General features: G+C 35.4%; 1 protein-coding gene across 7 annotated transcripts in view; it reads left to right on the forward strand.

Moving 5' to 3' along the window:
• Positions 1 to 18,735, forward strand: part of LOC148942127 (putative inorganic phosphate cotransporter) — a 200,136-nt gene that overhangs the window by 146,563 nt on the left and 34,838 nt on the right. For 6 of the 7 annotated variants that reach the window (XM_089103446.1, XM_089103448.1, XM_089103447.1 and 3 more), the window contains one exon: positions 1,365 to 1,484. In XM_089103446.1, the coding sequence (XP_088959572.1) occupies positions 1,365 to 1,484 (120 nt within the window). Of the gene's footprint in view, positions 1 to 1,364; positions 1,485 to 18,735 lie in introns of those variants that run through there. The other variant, XR_016143194.1, reaches the window with a different exon arrangement.

Here is an 18,735-nt window from a genome sequence, read left to right on the forward strand (position 1 = left end):
GCAGCCACAGAGAAAGTGTTACAAAATAAAATAATGAAAAAGAGTGAATTTCGCTATATTCTACCAATATCTCAAAGTTGGACCATGGGTTGGGACAGGGCCTGGCCAGTTTATTTCTTTATTTTTTTTTTTTGGGGGGGGGGGCTATGAAGGGCTAGGGGTCAGTGTTCTATGTTTTGGAATAAATTGTCTTTTTTTGGGGGAGGGAGGGCAGGCCATGGAGGTCTAGGGGGTCAGCTCCCATAAGTTGTGGAATAAATATTGTTATTGATTTCTTTTGGAAGGAGTTGGGCCATGGAGGGTCAGGGGTCAGATCCCATATGCTTTGGAATAAAACATTGTTCATAATTATTTGGGGGTCGGGCCATAGAGGGCCAAGGGTTAGCTTCCAAAAGTTTATGAAATAAAATATAGTTAATAATTTTTTGGAGGGTAGGGGGTGGTCAGGCCATGCAGGGCTAGGGGTCAGCTCCTATAAGTTCCATAAGTCGCACTAGAACTTCCAATTCTAATAGAATGACCCATCTTTGAAGTTTGTACGACCACCTCTTCCAAATTAAGTGCCTCTGCAAAAAAATAGTAGAGCGTGCCTCTGATAAGTAATCTACTCTTTTTTATTTATTCAAAAACAGACTATAATATTGAAAATATACAAAATCATTTTCTTATGCATATTTTAAATTCTTCTTGCTTTCTTTATTTCATCCAGCGATATTTGGTCCTTCTTTCCTCGTTTCCTCTTCTTTTTCGTTTTCTTGATGATGGGTTGGTGATACTTCTTGTAATCGATAGAATCAAACCGGTTATTATTTTCTTTTCCTACTCCTGAAAATAAAATAAAAAAGAAGTAGGTAATCTACTCTCTTTAAAGGAGCATCTAAAAGTAACGCGATTATTTTGCTAAGAAATAATTAGAGAATCAAATCTATACAAGCCTGCCGCCTGCCGAGTGCCGGGACATGGGTGAATCCCGGTCTCTCGGTACTATATAAACATGTGTAAATATTTGATTCACTCCTAAACTAATGGACCAAATAATATGGATTTTGGTACATATAGTATAGTTAACAACATAATTTAGCTTCTTCTTAACCACGAAGTGAACACTAGCAAGGAATGGCATTAAAAGGGTAGCGCAAAGAAACCAAAATTTCCGACTACTTATGGCTTAATGGAAATTTACCTGGTTTTTCAGGAATTTCTTTTGCATGCATTTCAAGTCTATTTGAAAATGGCTCCTTTAGCAGCAAACAATACTATTAATATTTTGGCCAATACTATTAATATTTAGCCTAGAAACAGCATTGTAAATGGAAACGAATTTGGCTGCACTGTATTTAATACGACTGCTCCCTCTTTTGCAGGTTAATCACATTGATATAGCACCGAACTATGCAGGGATCTTGATGGGATTAACCAACTGTTTTGCAAATATCTGTGGTTTTTTGGCACCATATGTCGTTGGACTTATAACGACAGAAGAGGTAAGTAAAATTGAAATAAAATGAACCCGTAACGTACCCTAAAAAAGGCATCATATTGTCCAGCTTAAAATCAGAGGTGTCTGTATATTCTATGGTAAAATTCTACTTTAGCTACTTTTGGCAATCTTGGAAAGGGGTTATTTTAGGAAAATAAAGCTTTCAGGGATGGTCCTGCAGGCTAAAGTATGTCCCGGGAAGGTATTTTGAAGTACCTACCAGTAGTAACCGCATATGGAATTTGCTTGCGCCCCTGTACCAAACAGGTTTCTGGTAGGTATAGTATTCTACTGGTCCTATAGGTAAACATTTCTACAGGGCATTACACCTTTTCAAAGAGATTCAGAGCTCCCCCACATTCCGGGCCAACCAGATATGTTTCTAGGCCAACCAGACATGGTCTTATACTTTTGAGGACTTGTCTTTCACTTTGATGAAGGACAAGTTTTTGTGACGCAATTTACCAGATTTCTAATTCAAGGTATATGCGTGTCTTTTTAAGGTAAACCCGTGTTAGAAAACCTGCGCGTCTTGTTTAGCTGTTAATATATTCAATTATTTTTTGTATATATTCAGCTTTCAGATTAGGATTTTCAACAGTTTGAATAGTTCATTCAACCTATCAGTATCGGTATTTTTGCAATCATTTACATAGATATGGAGCATTCTACGCAGCATCTGGTGAGTAAAATTGTTTTGTTACTATAATAAAAAGAAATTCTCTCGTCATTAAACTAAGTAAGAAATTCCTTCCTAACACCTTTTTTTTCACCATGTTTTTACCTCCTTTGAAAACCGTCCTTCTTTTAAATATTAAACAGTAAATGCATTTCAATTTTAGTAAATATTCAAAAAAGAGAGGCATATTCATTTTGATTTTGGTTCATTGTATATAAATAATTAAAATATAATTTGCTTATTAGTTTCGGCGTACATGAAAAATCGCCCCTCTCCATTATATCTTGCTCTTTACAATAAAGTTTAAATTTCGTTCGAATCCCAAAGGCCTGTTAAAATATCTCTTTTGAAAGTTTTAAAAAAAAATCGTTTTACTCTTAAATTTAAATGTTAGGGGGGACTTAGCCCCCTCCCCTCCAACTAAACAATATCTTAAGAATGTCATAAGTATACTTGATATAAATAGCAAAGCACGCTTTTTTCTATTATGTAAATAAAATATCTCCTCCACGGCTATGTTTACAAGTTTTAATTGTTTTGAAAAACAACTTTTTTCCAAACGTACTCTATTTTTCTGGTTTGAATGAAAAACTTGCGTGTTACGAAGAGAGTGACAGTTTTAGGGCTTAAATTTCACAGACTCTTGCTATCACAGATATTAAAACCACATGTGTTTATAATTACAGAAAAGGGTCCTTTTGGAACCAAAATACAACGTTTTTGAAAACAAAAAGATTGTGATTAAAACGGGATTTGTCTAATTCTAGCCAAAACTCAGAATTGATAGGGGGGACAAGATGGAACAATGCCACATTCTCTGTGTTTATATCTTTATTTTGTTGGTATTCAAAAGCGTGGATTTCTGTTAAATAAATGATTCTTGTATGTGCGATTCAAGAGTTTCTTTTTATGACCAAATTAAACGAGACGTATTTGATGAAAGCAAAAAGGGGATTTAACAGATGATTAAGTGGCTTTTATAAAAAATTTAAGACAGGGAAGGGGTCAATGTATCAATTCTAGCACGATCATTGGAAGGTTAAAAAACAAACTGCTTCTTCGATATGAAATTTGTGTATTAAGTTGGAACTTTCAGAGAGTACTTAAAGGAAAAGGTCGAGTTGCACGAGGGTTCAGTTAAAGGGGGTATATTGACAAGGGGCTCAAGGGCAATTTATCTGTAAAAGAGGGCTTATTACTAAATTTGTTTCTTCTTTTTTAAGGATGTTGAGATGGATTCTTGCCCTCCCTCCGAAAAGAGACCAAGATGGGATGATATTACATCAATGCAAGCTGCAAGGGCAACAGTAATCAGATGTGCAAGTTCGTTAGACCAGCCAGGAGTCTCTATGCAACCTGACAAGAAATTCGAGTCAGCCTTATCTGATCAAGATGGGGGGAACACTCATTTTCAAGCCTTGCCAGGGACTTCTGATGTACAAGTACAGCCAGAATTTTTTCCGTATTTTTCAAAAATAAGACAAATTTTCTCAATCGCATAACTTAAATTTGCTTCTAAACTATTCTATATTCTTTCATTAACAAAATTAGTAGTATAAAAAAGAATGGTTGTAATGCAGAAGTACCAAATAGCTTATCATGCATTTCCATAAAACATTACCTTGTAACTTTCCCTTCAAACAAGATATTTTTCTAATGCAAGAATCAAATATTTATTTAAAAAAGATAACTATATAGACAAATTGCTATTTCATTGTTGAGAGTTGAATAGTCATTATTAAACTAGGCTAGCTTTTGTGTGTATATGTAATCCGTTTATCGAATGTCCCATCAAGAGGGTTGAATTTTTAATCCTACAGGCATAAAATTTGAATTTTAACCATTCATTACAAAAGTGAGTCTCAAATAATATGTACCGCTTTTTTTTTCTTTTTTTTTTCGTATATCTAATAATTCCAATGCTTTACTAAATATCAACTGAATTAAATTTTAACCGGTCAAAAACTATGAGAAAATTAAGAATTTTTTAAGTAGAAATTCAAATATCGCATAAATTGTTTCCACAGCGCATTTCTATCTGACGCTGTTTTCGCAGTACGTTATAGACTAATTGAATATAGGCCAAGGGGTTAGAAACGCAATTTCAACCTGTAAGAATATTTCAGCGGGGGGTGTGTGTGTGTGTGTGAGGTGTGTGTGTGTGTGTGTGTGTGTGTGTGTGTGTGTGTGTGTGTGTGTGTGTGTGTGTGTGTGTGTGTGTGTGTGTGTGTGTGTGTGTGTGTGTGTGTGTGTGTGTGTGTGTGTGTGTGTGTGTGATGTGTGTGTGTGTGTGTGTGTGTGTGTGTGTGTGTGTGTGTCTGTGTGTGTGTATGTGTGTGTGTGTGTTTGTGCATGAATGTGCGCATGTGTATGTGTGTTTTTAACAAAATTTGTCCCAAAAAAGGATCATCCAAACATTTTAATCGCGCTTTAATTATTGATATGGAAGGACAAAAAAGTTCTTTGCTTACAAAGATTTATTTAGATTAGGTTAACTACATCCGACACTTCAATCAAAACCGTTGCTAAATGACATAGGAAAATTTGGAATATCGGGAAAGTTAAACCAACAGCAGCAGCAACCACTGTATGGGATTAATGATCATTAACTGAAGCTCAAGAACAATGCTTGATAGAGCATATTGAATCGGTTGAATGATGGTCGGATTTTATCGAGAATTACAATGAAGAGGAACAGGCACTAGAGATGAATCCCTAATTTTAATTTTGATTATGAAAATTTTTTTTGAATAAAAACACTAGTTTTATATATCATAATTATTTTCTAACTTAAATTCTTATTATAAGACTTCCTATCCCTGACTAACGTAATATATATTTTTTAACATGTTAAAATGTCACTATGAAAGACGTAAGCCAATTTAACTTTTTTTTCTTCTTTTAATTGTTCAGATGGTGTCGGTTGAACGATGGTCAAATTTTTTTGAGAATTATAATCAAGAGGGACAAGCACTAGAGCTGGATCCCTATGTTGCATTTTTATTCTGAAAAATATTTTTTGAATAAAACCATTAGTTTTATATATCATTCTCTTGTTCTAACTTATCCTCTAAGAATAAAACTTCATTTTCCTGACTAAAACGGTATATATTTTTTAACATGTTCAATTATCATTATGAAAGACATAAAACAATGTAACTTTTTTTTCTTCTTTTAATTGTTCAGATGGTAGGACATTGACTAAGAAAAAATTAACATAGTTTATTATCTTTATAAAAATAATGGTTATTTCACATGGAAAATAAAAATTTTTTTTCTACAGATTAATGAAATAGAACTGCCGTTGGATAATAAAACATTGGAATTTATAGAGCCAATTCTGTCACCTCCAATGGAGTTCAGAGACGAACATACATTAGTTGTAGATAATATGGAATGGCAAAGTAGTTTTCTTAACGATATTTTTGGGGACATAGCTAGCCTAGACGACTTATATTGTGATACCGATATGATAGAGGATTCAGGCTTGGTAGATGGATTTATGTATGAACATTTAGGCGGTGTTACTAGTTTAGCTTAACTGGGTCTTTGTAAAGAAATTCCGTCACAGAAATTACAGGCTGGCTAGATCAATTGTCCCCAAATACCTTGGAATAAGTACAAGGGGACCTCATGTCACCTCAGCTCCTTGCAATTGAACAGACCGGGGGTATTGACAATTCTGATCCACCCTCCGCCAGTCCACTTGATAATGCAACAACGCAAATTGTTGAGCCTAATTTTTCCGGGGACACTTTTAACGATAACTTTACTATTAGTGAACAAATAGGCACAAGACATGAAAATAGTGCTATGTCCCCGGAATTGCGTGAATTTTATTTGTTAGAATCTGCTCTAAGTCACATACAAACATACAGGGTAGATTTTAGCCCTCCCGAGGAAAACGCGGGCATTATTTTAAATGGCCCCATGAAAGTTCTCCATAGCTATATCGACAGAATTCGAGCAGAAATTGAAATTCAGATTCAGAAATGGGGGGGTCAAGGAGGGAATTAAAGCATCGGTAAATCAAAAAGTTTACTTACAAAAGGAAACATCAGGGGATATTTTCTATTTTCATTTTTCAACTGGCAACTATACTTTTTACCAAGGTCCAAACAAATTTGAAGACAACTTTTTCCACTGCGTGAATAAACTAATTTCAACTTTTGACACATTTAATGAGAGGGGTAGTGGATCCAATATCTTATACATTGAACGCATAGATCTGAATCTCAGTAAGTTTAAAAAAAACTTTATTTTAAGGGGAGGGCGGGGTAAAAGAATAAAATGCCACCCGGATTTGACGGCTACGGGAAGAGTCCAGGGTTTCAATTCTGATACGGGGCTGCAATGTTTTAAGTATGCATTTTTAACAGGAGCCCATAAAACATTAAATAATGATTTATCAATGAAAAATGTCGACAAACTTGCACGTAATCTTGGGACAATTGTCCCTTAAGTAAACTTTTATTGTTTAGAGGGAAAGTATCCGGTGTCCTTGAAATAAACAAGTATTTTTGAGAAAGCAAATGAAAATCTTGGGGTGGGGGTGGTTGTTCTCCAGTAAGACACTGAATACGTAGATGGGGAAAAAAAACGAATAAAAAAGGAGTTTTGTATTCAGTGCGGACACCGTTGGTAGATAATGTTAAAAATTGGGTATGGGTTATTTACGAGCCTCCCAAAGATGTAAATTCCTATGGTAATTTTTTCCCCGTTACAGCAATAAGTCGACTCTTATCTCAAGGCTCAAAGAAAGGGGAACGTTTCTATTGCCGCATGTGCCTTTCCTAATTTAAATCTGAGTGATCATTATCAGACCACATGGGGCATTGCAAATTTCATGGGAATCAAAGAATTGAAATGCCGGCAGAAGGCAAAGACACTTTACAATTTAAAAATTTCCTAAATTCCCTTCTACAAGCTGATAAAGAGTCCTTAGACTGTGAAACAAGACTGGTTGAGGTATCGGACCCATCAGGCCAAATATAGTCAAGGAACACAAACTAGCTGCGTGTTCCTATGCACATGCTCGTCGTGATTCCAACAATAAAATGTAATTGGAAGAGTTTTTCTTGACTATGGACGAGGAGGGCAGCATTGAAAAGTTATTGGTATCTTTAATAAAAACAGCAAACAGGGCAATTTCACGATCACGTCCTACCAACTATCCAATGACATTGTCATATAAAAAGCAACTGGCATCGGAAAAGGAGAGAATTTTCAGGGTATGTAGGAGTGCCCTTGCCCCTAAAGACGCGGTCCAGGACCACGATCACTTTATTGACCCCAATTCAACGGGAAAAGGTAACTTTCGAGGGTGGGCTCACAATTCGTGTAATTTAAAAATTAAACAGCAACTTTTTCTACCTGTTTTTATACATAATGCTAACTAAGATCTGAAGTATGTGATACCTGCAATGGCGCATCTTCAAAGAAATGGAACAATAGATGATGTATGGGAGATAGACAGCTTTACGTACACAATTAAACCTAAGTCATCAGAAAAGTTGCTGGTTTTGGAATTTATGTGGAAATTTGTTGAAGCCGGCGTTGAATACATGAATAAAATTCACTTTTTAGATTCATACAGTTTTTTCCCTAAATCATTGAGCGAATTAATTCAAGTGCAGAAAAACGATGACGACTGCAACGCTTTCCCCCTTCTCAAGCAACAATTTGTAAATGATTTATATCATTTGTTAACGGTAAAGTGCATATACCCTTATGACTATTCTTGTTCCATGTCAAGACTCGTCAAGGACACTAATTCTTTAATTGAATCATTTTACGATAGTCTTCACGATCGTAGTTGCACCCCCGAGGAATACAGTTTTTCTAAAAAAGTTTGGGCAGAGGGAGGGTGTAAAAATTGGCTTGACTACTGCAAGCTGTATTTGTCGAGTGACGTGTTAACCCTGCTAGATATTATGTGTAAAAATACGGATAAAATCTATGAGGAATTTAATCTTGATTTGGGCTATTATTTTTCATCTCCTCATCTAGTGATGGACCTCATCTTAAAAATTAGTGGGGAACATTTGTAGACACTTTTGTCAGCAAACATTCTGAAGCACAGACGAAAGCTTAAATAGAAATTTATAAAGTCATTTTGAATTCAGCATTCGGCGAAATATGTGAGAGTGTTTGTAAGAGAAATCGTTGTTGCGTTGTGACTAATCCCGAACAATGTGCTTCAATTATTACCGATCCAAATTACACTTCCTTTACAATCATTGGCCCGGACATGGTACTTTTGAATAGGAAAAAAAGACGCATTGTCTTGAATAAAAATATTGCTGCAGGCAGTGCTATCTTGGAGATATCAAAAAAGCTCATGTTGGAATTCTAATACAATATGGCTAGGGTACAGTGGCCTGAAAAGGGGCAAGTGCAGGTCTACTACGGTGATACGGATTCTCTATTGTTAAAAGTAAAAAATCCAAATCTAATTGATGAGTTGGCGCATGGTGAAATTATCAGCTCATGGATTGACTACACCAATTGGAGTGGTCTTTACCCTGAGCTATTAAAACGTCGGGCGCCAAATCAGCTTTTATTTTTAAAATCAGAAACGGGAAGTGACTTGATTTCCCGTGGTATGTTTGTAGGTTCCGAAGGTGTACTTTATACAGACACACGACGAGGAAATCAAGAAACGTTGCAAAGGAGTACCCACGCGCTATGTGGAAAAGAATTTCGAAATGAATTTCGCGGCCCGGGGGGGGGGGGCCGCCACCAGCGGGGGGCACACCGCCACAATATCAAAGTTATCTTTTTGACTTAGAGCAGATTTTTTTTTGTAAATGTTTCATTAAAAAAAAGTGATATTTTTTTTTTCAAGTGCTCTCTAATTTAATGTTGTATTTTTTTCTCCATAAATAAACAAAAAAAAGTGAATTTATTTAAGTGTTTTTTCTCTGTGTGCCTATATAAATTTATTTTTTTATAAATAAATTTAAAAAAAAAGTGTATTTTTTCATGTTTAATGTGGTTTTTTTTCAATGTATTGTTGCTTTTTTTATGCATATAATAAAAGAAAATATGATTCTTTGTTCGTCTTCTTCTTCTTCTTGAACAGAGTAGTAGTAGTAGTAGTAGGGAAATTATTTAGTCATTAGACAGCCATAGTCTACCGTTAGTTGTCCAGGTTAACTGTTGAAGGTAACATGTATCAATTTAAAACACCATTCAGATCGTTTCTGTGTGGGCCCTCAATGTCGGGCAAAACAACACTCTTAACTAAAATAATTAAAAATTGTGATAAAATGTTTGTGGAAAAGCCGAAAAAAATATTCTTTTGCTATTGTATCTGGCAGGATTTTTTCAACATAATTAAAGCAATTGCTGCCATGGCGGGATTAATGCAGATGGTATTTATACAAAGATTTGATGCTTTCAGCATGACTGAACCAAGGTCTTTGCTGATAATTCATAACATGTCTGAATTTAATTAAAAACGGTCCCAGGAAATGCTGCAACTGTTTACTATTCGCTCACACCATAAATAGATTTCCGTAACTCTAGTTCTACACAATCTATTTCATCAGAGTAAATGTAGGAGAGCATTTGCATTGAACTGCACCTACTATATCATTTACAGAGTTGTTCGTGATTCTAGTTCTCTAACAACTCTCAAAAAACAAATCTATCCAGGTGCCCCTAAATTTCTGCTCTCAGCATACAATCAGGCAACTAATAAACCCCACGATTATATCCTATTGGATCTTAATCAAAATACACCCGAGGATCTGCGTGTAGTCACAGATATTTTCGACAATGAAATTACAGTATATCTCCCCGTGAACGCTAAAAAGACCTATTAGTCGCTATCATGACACTGAAGAAACTACATGAAAATAGGCACTTGTTTTCAGTTCTAAGCACTTCAAAACCTCAGCTTAGAAAAGCAATACTCAAATATGATATTGACAATAACTTCATTAATCTAATATCTGAACTTTGTTTAAATTTGACCGAGGGTAATGTTCAATTGCAAGAAGTAGTTAAGCAACAGGCAAAGCAACATCGTTCCATTGTACGTACATTGGCCTCAAAAAAGAAAGGAAAGAATTTTAAAAGGAAACGACTTCTTCAGGCAGGCGGTAGCTTTTTCACACTTTTACTGCCAATAATTGCAGGACTTGTAAACAGTTTTTTTCTATCGAGAATGGCAAATCCCTATTACTTTACTAAACTTAAACTCACTCCTTACACGTGTATAAATTTCAGAACGATCTCTGCAAAGTTCATGAAGTGAAAAATGTTTAGGACAATAAAAAACTACTTGTACTTCAAAACACGCTTTAGCAGGTGATATAATACAAGTCCAACCGGTCAAAGCCTACTGCTGCCCTCAAAAAGAATCATCTTCTTAAGAATCTGCTGCTGGAACACAATTAAAAAAGAAAGAAGTGGATTCGGTTATTTTGAGAATTGGAAATCTAATGCCCCTCTCATATCGTGAAAAAAGTAAACGACTCCTAACCTATCTCATGGAAAGTGATCATATTCAAGTTGAGAGCAATGGGGAAGGGATTATAATTCAGGGCAAGAGCTATAATCTACTTGATTTAATGTATGACATGGTTACAAATTGTAAATGATTATTATCATTTGACAATCATCTATGAAACTTTCTATATACAATAAACTTCCTCAAAAGTCTTCTTGACAATAGACAAATTCTAAAAAAATTAAATGAACCTGCATCATCATCACCATTAAATGATTAACTTGAAGAAGAAGATATCAAGCAGATTTTAGAAAATACTAGCACAAAACTGGTTCCTTAAAAAAAGTGAAGACGTATCAGGTCAACGTCACCACCACCACCAACATCCAGTATGAAACAGGGCAGATGACGTTAAAAAATGATTTTACATCCAAAATGGCTGCAATTCTGAAAGGTATTTATGAAAAAATAGGCGAGGCAGGGAGTTTAAGTTCCCCCGCCACTCTTTCCAAAGTCACTGGTGTTCGCACTAAAAGTGTACAAGACTATCTAAAAAATGAATCGAGTTACACTCTGCATAGAAATCATAGACTTCGTGCCAATCAATATCGAAAAACTAAAGTCTTTTACCCATTGCGAATAATGCAAGCAGATCTCCTGACTCTAGATGAGCTTCAAAGACGTCACAATACACCGTACAAGTACATTCTACTTACAATCAGTGTTTTTAGCCGCTATGCATATGCAATTCCATTACGATCAAAGTGAGGTTTTGAATTTGCTCAGGTAATTGAAAGTATTCTCGAACAGGATTAAAAAAATTCAAACGGATCGCGGTAGTGAATTTGTTTATCCTCATGTTGCAAAAGTACTATAGAAATATAGTACACTGCTATATCATAGTCACAGTCCTATAAAGGCTGCATTGGCCGAACGATTGATAAGAACTATTCGACTTTTAATTTCAAGATATTGTACATTGAAAAATACATCGACTTTTATTCATGATCTAGATAAAATCAATCTAGATAAAATGATCTAGATTATAATCAACGACCTCATCGATCATTGTCCAACTCTACACCAACGGAAGTTCATCATTCTGATCATGATACAATTGACACTTTTCTTAAACAATATTCCGATGAATCAAAAGTCCAGAAGATTAAAAATACATTTGTTGTTGGTGATACTCGTCGAAGTAATGGAACAATCAATGTTTTTGAAAAGGGAAAGTACTTTTGGTCCATCGAACTTTTTAAAGTAGCACAAATCCTTGACGGTAAACCCATAACCTATCGCTTGCTTGATACCAAAGATAAAGAGATTCTCGGTGGCTTTTATGACTATGAACTGCAAATAGTTAAAAATGCTAGTGAAATCTACCAAATTGAAAAGATATTAAAGAGACGAACTCGCGGGGGTAAGAAACAGTTACTTTTTCGGTGGCTAGGATACAACTCAGATTTTGATTCTTGGATCTGTTTTGAAGATTTTGACAATGCCCCATGATTTCTATGTAACTTTCATGTCCAACGTTTCCGATCCTCTCTACAATGACTTGAATACTACAAGTGATTTTTGGACAAAACTCTCCCCTGCCATAGAATTTGACGGTGCATATGAAGTGGCTCTTGTCGACTGTATTCTCAAAAATACCTATGACATCCTGAGAAAGGATCGTGTGTATGATATAAAAGTTATACCATTCGATTGGACTATGAATGGGTTGGGTTATGTCGACTATGAATGGGTTGAAGCACTTAAACCTACTGAATATCCACATGTCAAATTGAAATATATTGAATATGATAATATGGGAGATTTGTGTCATACAATCAATAGAAAAATCTCATATCGTAGGAATGGTATATTCCATTTTAATTATTCATTGGAACATGATAGGATTTACATTAGCTCAACTGTTGACACTGAAACAATTATTCTCAATGATAATCTGAGATATGTTCTTGGCTTTAAACAGAATATGATCCATGGGAAGAATGCTGGCACCATTTACGGGATGGATCAAGTTATTTTTGCTGATTATCCACCTGGTTTTGCCTAGGACTCTTACATATTTCTTTTTGTATCCTTTGTGGAAACTTCAAGAGTTGACAATTCAATTGTCCCCTCCTACGTGGTCGTGAACAAAAATTAACGCATGAACTTGTTAATCACTATAATATAAAGCATCTTCAGTATGTTCCTGTAAACACTTCATATTTGGAACTCTGTCAGTTAACACTAAGAAGTGAATTGGGTGATCCTCTTGCAAAAACAAAAGGCTTAGCAGTGATTACTTGTCATTTTCGACCCATTGTCAACGACGGTAAAATAACCTAAAATGAACAATAAAAGAATTCCATTTGTCTGCCCTGATATTAATTGTTGTGTTGGAGCTTTGAGTCCACGTCAAATAGGCAATGGATTGGACTACTAAAAGGGGCGTACTACAATGTCTGGCTACGTTCTTAGTAGCTGGTTTGCTAGGCTATTTCATTCTGCACTACCTCTTGCCAGAAAATATCTTGTGCCTGCTGCATCAAATTTTGCCGCCTCCACACTACAGGACTGGGGGTCGGACAAGAATTTCAAGGAGAGTGTTAATAAAAATATTTGATCTTCAGCAAGAGTCATTGATGAACAATTAAAACCTTTACAAAATTGGGATGGATTAAAAAGGACGCCTTCGCGTCATTCGCTCATCACTCTTCATCCAGACTGGAAGCTAAAGATATCAACAGGGTCTGATGAGAATAAAACAACGAAGGCCACTAAGAAGAGGAAGAAAAAGATTGTTAGATCAAAGAGGGATTTCTTCTCTTAAGATGACTTATCTCCCCCACAAGGAATCATATCCATTAATCAGTTCCTTGTAAACTTTGGAAATAGGTTTTTCTTGCTTAAAACCAATAATTAAGATTCTAAATATATGTCGGAGATTCGTATGTGTAATTCTTCCCATGGTCACTTGAACCCAGAATAAACTTTATCTAAAATGCAAACACTGCAAATTGTCAACAATCAACAACCCCATTTCTTAGAAATTCTCTTTATCAGATGTTTACAGTTCTGTCAAATGGCCAGATGTGTATCTGAATATAAGTTACCAATTTAGATTATTTGAGTCAGTTCGAATTCTGTATCTGTCCGCATCATATGTACCTTCACTGTATTATATGTATAAATAAACGTTTTATACTCTAAACACAGACTATGTGATGGTTAGAGGTTCTAGACATCCTCCACCGGTAGAACCCAGATAATAGGCCAACGCTACCATAAGGCCCTAAAGAGAAGAAGTCTCACTGTACAGAGAAATAGACAATTCACAGAGAAGTAGATAATTCACAGAGAAGTGAACAAAGAAACTTTACAAAGTGGTGCAGTGGTTTTTGCCGGACAAGATTGCAGTTAACATTTTATTTTGAGGCCAGTCAACTACAAGATTGCAGTAAACATTTCATTTTGAGGCCCATCACCTACAGTGTCGTCGTTCCAGCTTCAGTTCCAGGTTCCAATTCAGATCTACTTCAGTTCCAGGTTCCAGCTTCAGTTCAAGGTCCAAGTTCAGTTCTACGTTCCAGCTTCAGTTCTACGTTCCAGCTTCAGTTCTACGTTCCAGCTTCAGTTCCAGGTTCCAGCTTCAGTTCCAGGTTCCAGTTCAGTTCCAGGTTCCAGTTCAGTTCCAGGTTCCAGGTTCCCGCTTCAATTTAAGGTTCCCGCTCCAGATTTCAGTTTTTGAAAAAAAAAGTGAAGAACGTCGAAGGACAATTTACGAAAGTAAGTCATGCATTTTAAGTTCGCAGGAAATCTGTTAGGAGTGTTGAATAACGATTTTTCCTTGTTTTTAGAGCGTTGACTTAATTAATTTGTTTTACTAATTCTTTTTTTCTCGTTTAAAATGAGCGCAATTCCAATTTTAGATCCTTCAGATCCTGAATTTAACAAAGATATTGCTTCATCCTTTTTCAAAGAAATAAGAAGTAAAGGTTTAAATATCCCTTTGAATTTTGATTCTTCAAGTCGGGATTATAATCCCACTTTAATCGTAAAATTTTTGACTACTGTGGGTAATTTAATGACCAAAGAAAATGCCACGGAAAGAAGTAGTGTAAATATGGGGGATAATTTTAAGGATGATATAACAGATTAACCAATTGAGGATAAGAGCAATAAGAATTTGAATCAAAGAGTAATTGGGTCAGTAATGGATCCCCTGGGAAATATTCCAGTTCTTGAAAATGCAAAATTTATAAAACCTTTTTTTTAGCCAATTGAGAAGGGTAAAAACATTGCTAGGCTGGTCAGACTCGCAGGTAATAGATGCAGTACCGCTTAGAGTAACAGGGCCATTGCTTAATTTTTTTGAGGATAGAGATTCCTCCAATATTATTAATTTAGAGGAACTTGAAAAGGAAATGACACAAGCATATTTACCAGGAAAGACAGCTGGAAAAAAATTCAAAGATTTATCTGAATTGAGGCAATCATCCCATGAAATAGTGTATCAGTTTTATAAGATGGTGGAGAGTGCCACAAAATCATATCAATCAGGGTCTAAAGGATTAGTAGGTTTTTCTGATAGTCTAGGCCTGGAGTTTTTTATTGAATGTTCGAGACTAAATATTAAGAGATATTTATTAGAACACCAGGATGATTATAATTCCCTCTCTGAAGCGTATAAGATAGCGCAGCGTTTTGAAGCTATTGAAAATGCAATTGGTGAAGAAAAGCAGGGATTTTTTCAGCAACCGTAGATGCTGAATTTCGTACGACAGGACAGAATGAAGAACTCCGTCAGAACTGGCCTGACGTAAAACGTGACCAGGGGGATAGGTAGATTTTTTTTAGTGCAGGATATAGGGATCTAGTACAAGGGTACCCTAGTACCGAGGGTACCAAGGGTACCCTAGAACAGCTAAAATAGTCTTGCCAAGTGTCCTAGTAGATTCGGCAATAAAACTGGCTCATGATCACTTACTCATTGGTGGTCACATGTCTATGGAGAAGACATTAGATCGAGTGAGCCGTATCTTTGTATTTGGTGGAGTGGGTGCAGGGGTTCGAGAGTATTGCGAGAACTGTAATTTGTGCTTGCGTGGGAATAAAATGCATCAGAAAGTCAAACCTACGTTAGGAAAAAATGAAGAACCGAAATACCCATTCCGTGTGTTCTCGATGGACTCTGCTGGTCCCATGGGGGGCGCATTATGTGGGCCTACTGAAAACGGAAATTTTCATATGTTAGTTGGCGTTGACCATTTTTCAAAATTTTGTGTCCTGAAAGCTGTGTCGAAGATAACAGCAGAAGCTCTGTGCAATATTCTTTGCGAGTCAGTGATAGCATACTTTGGTCTTTTTGAAGTTTTGATCACTGATTCCCATCAGTCTTTCCGTTCAAATCTCATTTCACAGATGTGTGAAAAATTAAAAATTAAACATAATTTTTCGTCAAGTTATAATCCTCAATCGATCGGGTTATGTGAGAATCGTGTGAAGGTAACAAAATCCGAATTAAAATCTTATTGTCAGGATCATCCCAATTCTTGGGACACTTAGTTGACTTTCGTTCAGAATGTATTAAATTCTATTATTTCGTCCACAATTAAATATTCACCACATTACATAATTTTTGGTAGGCAGCCTCTTTCATTTTTGGATATTCAATTATCATTTCCTTCAATTGACTATTTTGACAATTATGAGGATTATATGGTTAACTTAGTTAGAAATTTATTCACGATTTACAGGATGTGTGATGAACAAACAGGAAAACAGAGAAAATCTCAAAAATTACAATATAATAAAAATGCCGCAGTACTACCAGTTCTTCGAGAAGGGGACTTAGTTTATGTCCAAGTTAAAGTCCAGAATCCAAGGGAAATCAAGGGTTTAAAGCTTAAATTTCGTGGGCCATATATAGTTTTAAAAGTTTTAAAAGATTCCCTATTCTTGGTACGAGAACTTTCAGGGACTTCTGTAAGAAGAACAGTAAACGGTCGTCTGATAAAGCCTATAAAGGATTCAGAAACCTTTTTACGTTTGAATCCTATTTTTCAGGTGAAAATTGATATGATTAATAAATCTAATATTGCTAATAGTAAAGTAAAATCTAAAGACGAAGAGAAAAGCAGCAACGGTTATAGCTTACGTCAACGTCCGGGTGAGAAACTTTTGGTTGTTCAAAATTGTCTGGAGCAACCAGTAATAACAAATAAATCAATATCGGAGGAATCAAGAATCGTAGAATTGGAGTTAGAGAATCGTGGGCATAGGAGAATCGATTCAACATCATCTGTATGCCAGCTTCCAGGAGAGACTCCAGTAGTAACTTCAGAAATAATGGAGGATAGCTCCGTTTCTAGCGAACAGCATGAGGTTCAACTGGAATCTAGTCTAGTTAGTGTAGAAGTAGATAAAGAGGAAATAGAGGTTAAGGCAGGCTCGAGTGGAGAATCAGGTAGTCTTAGGAGAAGCAATAGGAAAACAGGAAATAAACCTCCAGGTTAGTATAGAGAGTATTGAAACAATTGTAGAGAGATAAGTAGAGTAAAATGATTGTAGATATTAGTATGTTATTGCAGTACAAACGGTGTTGGGAATTGATCTTAAGTTAAAATGAGGATGTAGCTGGTTTTTATGCTGATTAACTGGACAGGAGAAATGCTTTCATTGAAATAGGAAAAATAGAAAGATAAAAATGAAAAGCGAAAGATGTTTGACCAACCTTTTTCAAATGATGTATTTACTTCCTTTTGATATCTTATGGATAGTAAAATAACCGAATAATTTGGAAAAAAAAGAAAGAATTAAGACTTTGGTATAGGGAAAGTAAAAGAAAATCTCATTGTGTTTCTGTCGAAGATTATCATTTTTGTTCAAGTGTTCTGTTCAAATTTAAATTCTTTTAAAAGATATTCTGACGATGTGCAAATTTTTATATTAGGTGTAGCTACGCGAATTTTATGTAAACTTAGTATGACAATATAAAGTGAAATGTAAGTGCCAATTGGGAAAATATTATCTGTGGTCGTGTTTATTCCTTTTTATTGTAGTTTTTTTTTTTTTTTTTCTTTTTTTGTGTACATTTTTTTGAGTATATAAAATAGTTTTTTTTTGGAAAAAAAAAAAGATTTTTAAAACCCCGGGGAAAATATGTAAAATTTGGAAATAGGTTTTTATTTCTTAAAACCAATAATTAATATTATAAATATATTTAGGAGATTAGTATGTGTAATTCTTCCCACGGTCACTTGAACCCAGAATAAACTTTATCTAAAATGCAAACACTGCAAATTGTCAACAATCAACAACCCCACTTCTTAGAAATTCTCTTTATCAGATGTTTACAGTTCTGTCAAATGGCCAGATGTGTATCTGAATATAAGTTACCAATTTAGATTATTTGAGTCAGTTCGAATTCTGTATCTGTCCGCATCATATGTACCTTCACTGTATTATATGTATAAATAAACGTTTTATACTCTAAACACAGACTATGTGATGGTTAGAGGTTCTAGACATCCTCCACCGGTAGAACCCAGATAATAGGCCAACGCTACCATAAGGCCCTAAAGAGAAGAAGTCTCACTGTACGGAGAAATAGACAATTCACAGAGAAGTAGATAATTCACAGAGAAGTGAACAAGGAAACTTTACATCCTCATTGAATCTATTCAATGCTGAAAATGTTGATGTCAGTGTCAAGTATGGCTACTATGAACAATTTCACCACGAACAACCCCTCGCGGAAAATATATAATTTCAAATATTTTTCAATAAAGACAATTTCATTGAATTTTCGTCAAAATTTATTGATTTAAATGTTGTGGTGAAGAAAAAGTCAGATAATACAACTCCATATGCCGGCGATGGTCTCTCCTATAAAAACTGTATTCTACACAACCTATTCAAACAAATTAATGTATTTATTAATGGTAAATTGGTGAGCACTAGCAATAATTTATCAAACTATGCTAGCCACATACAATTTATGATGATGACGCCAAAGGCGTACAAGGAGATGAGATGACAATCACTGGGTTATGAATATCGAACAGGTGTTGATACTGACGGTGAGTTGACTACTGCAGTGACCCAGGAGTATCATCT

The sequence above is a fragment of the Artemia sp. Qi Xiang Cuo genome, chromosome 17 (genome assembly GCF_049724085.1).
Source record: "Artemia sp. Qi Xiang Cuo chromosome 17, ASM4972408v1, whole genome shotgun sequence".
NCBI classification, from domain to species: Eukaryota; Metazoa; Arthropoda; class Branchiopoda; order Anostraca; family Artemiidae; genus Artemia; species Artemia sp. Qi Xiang Cuo.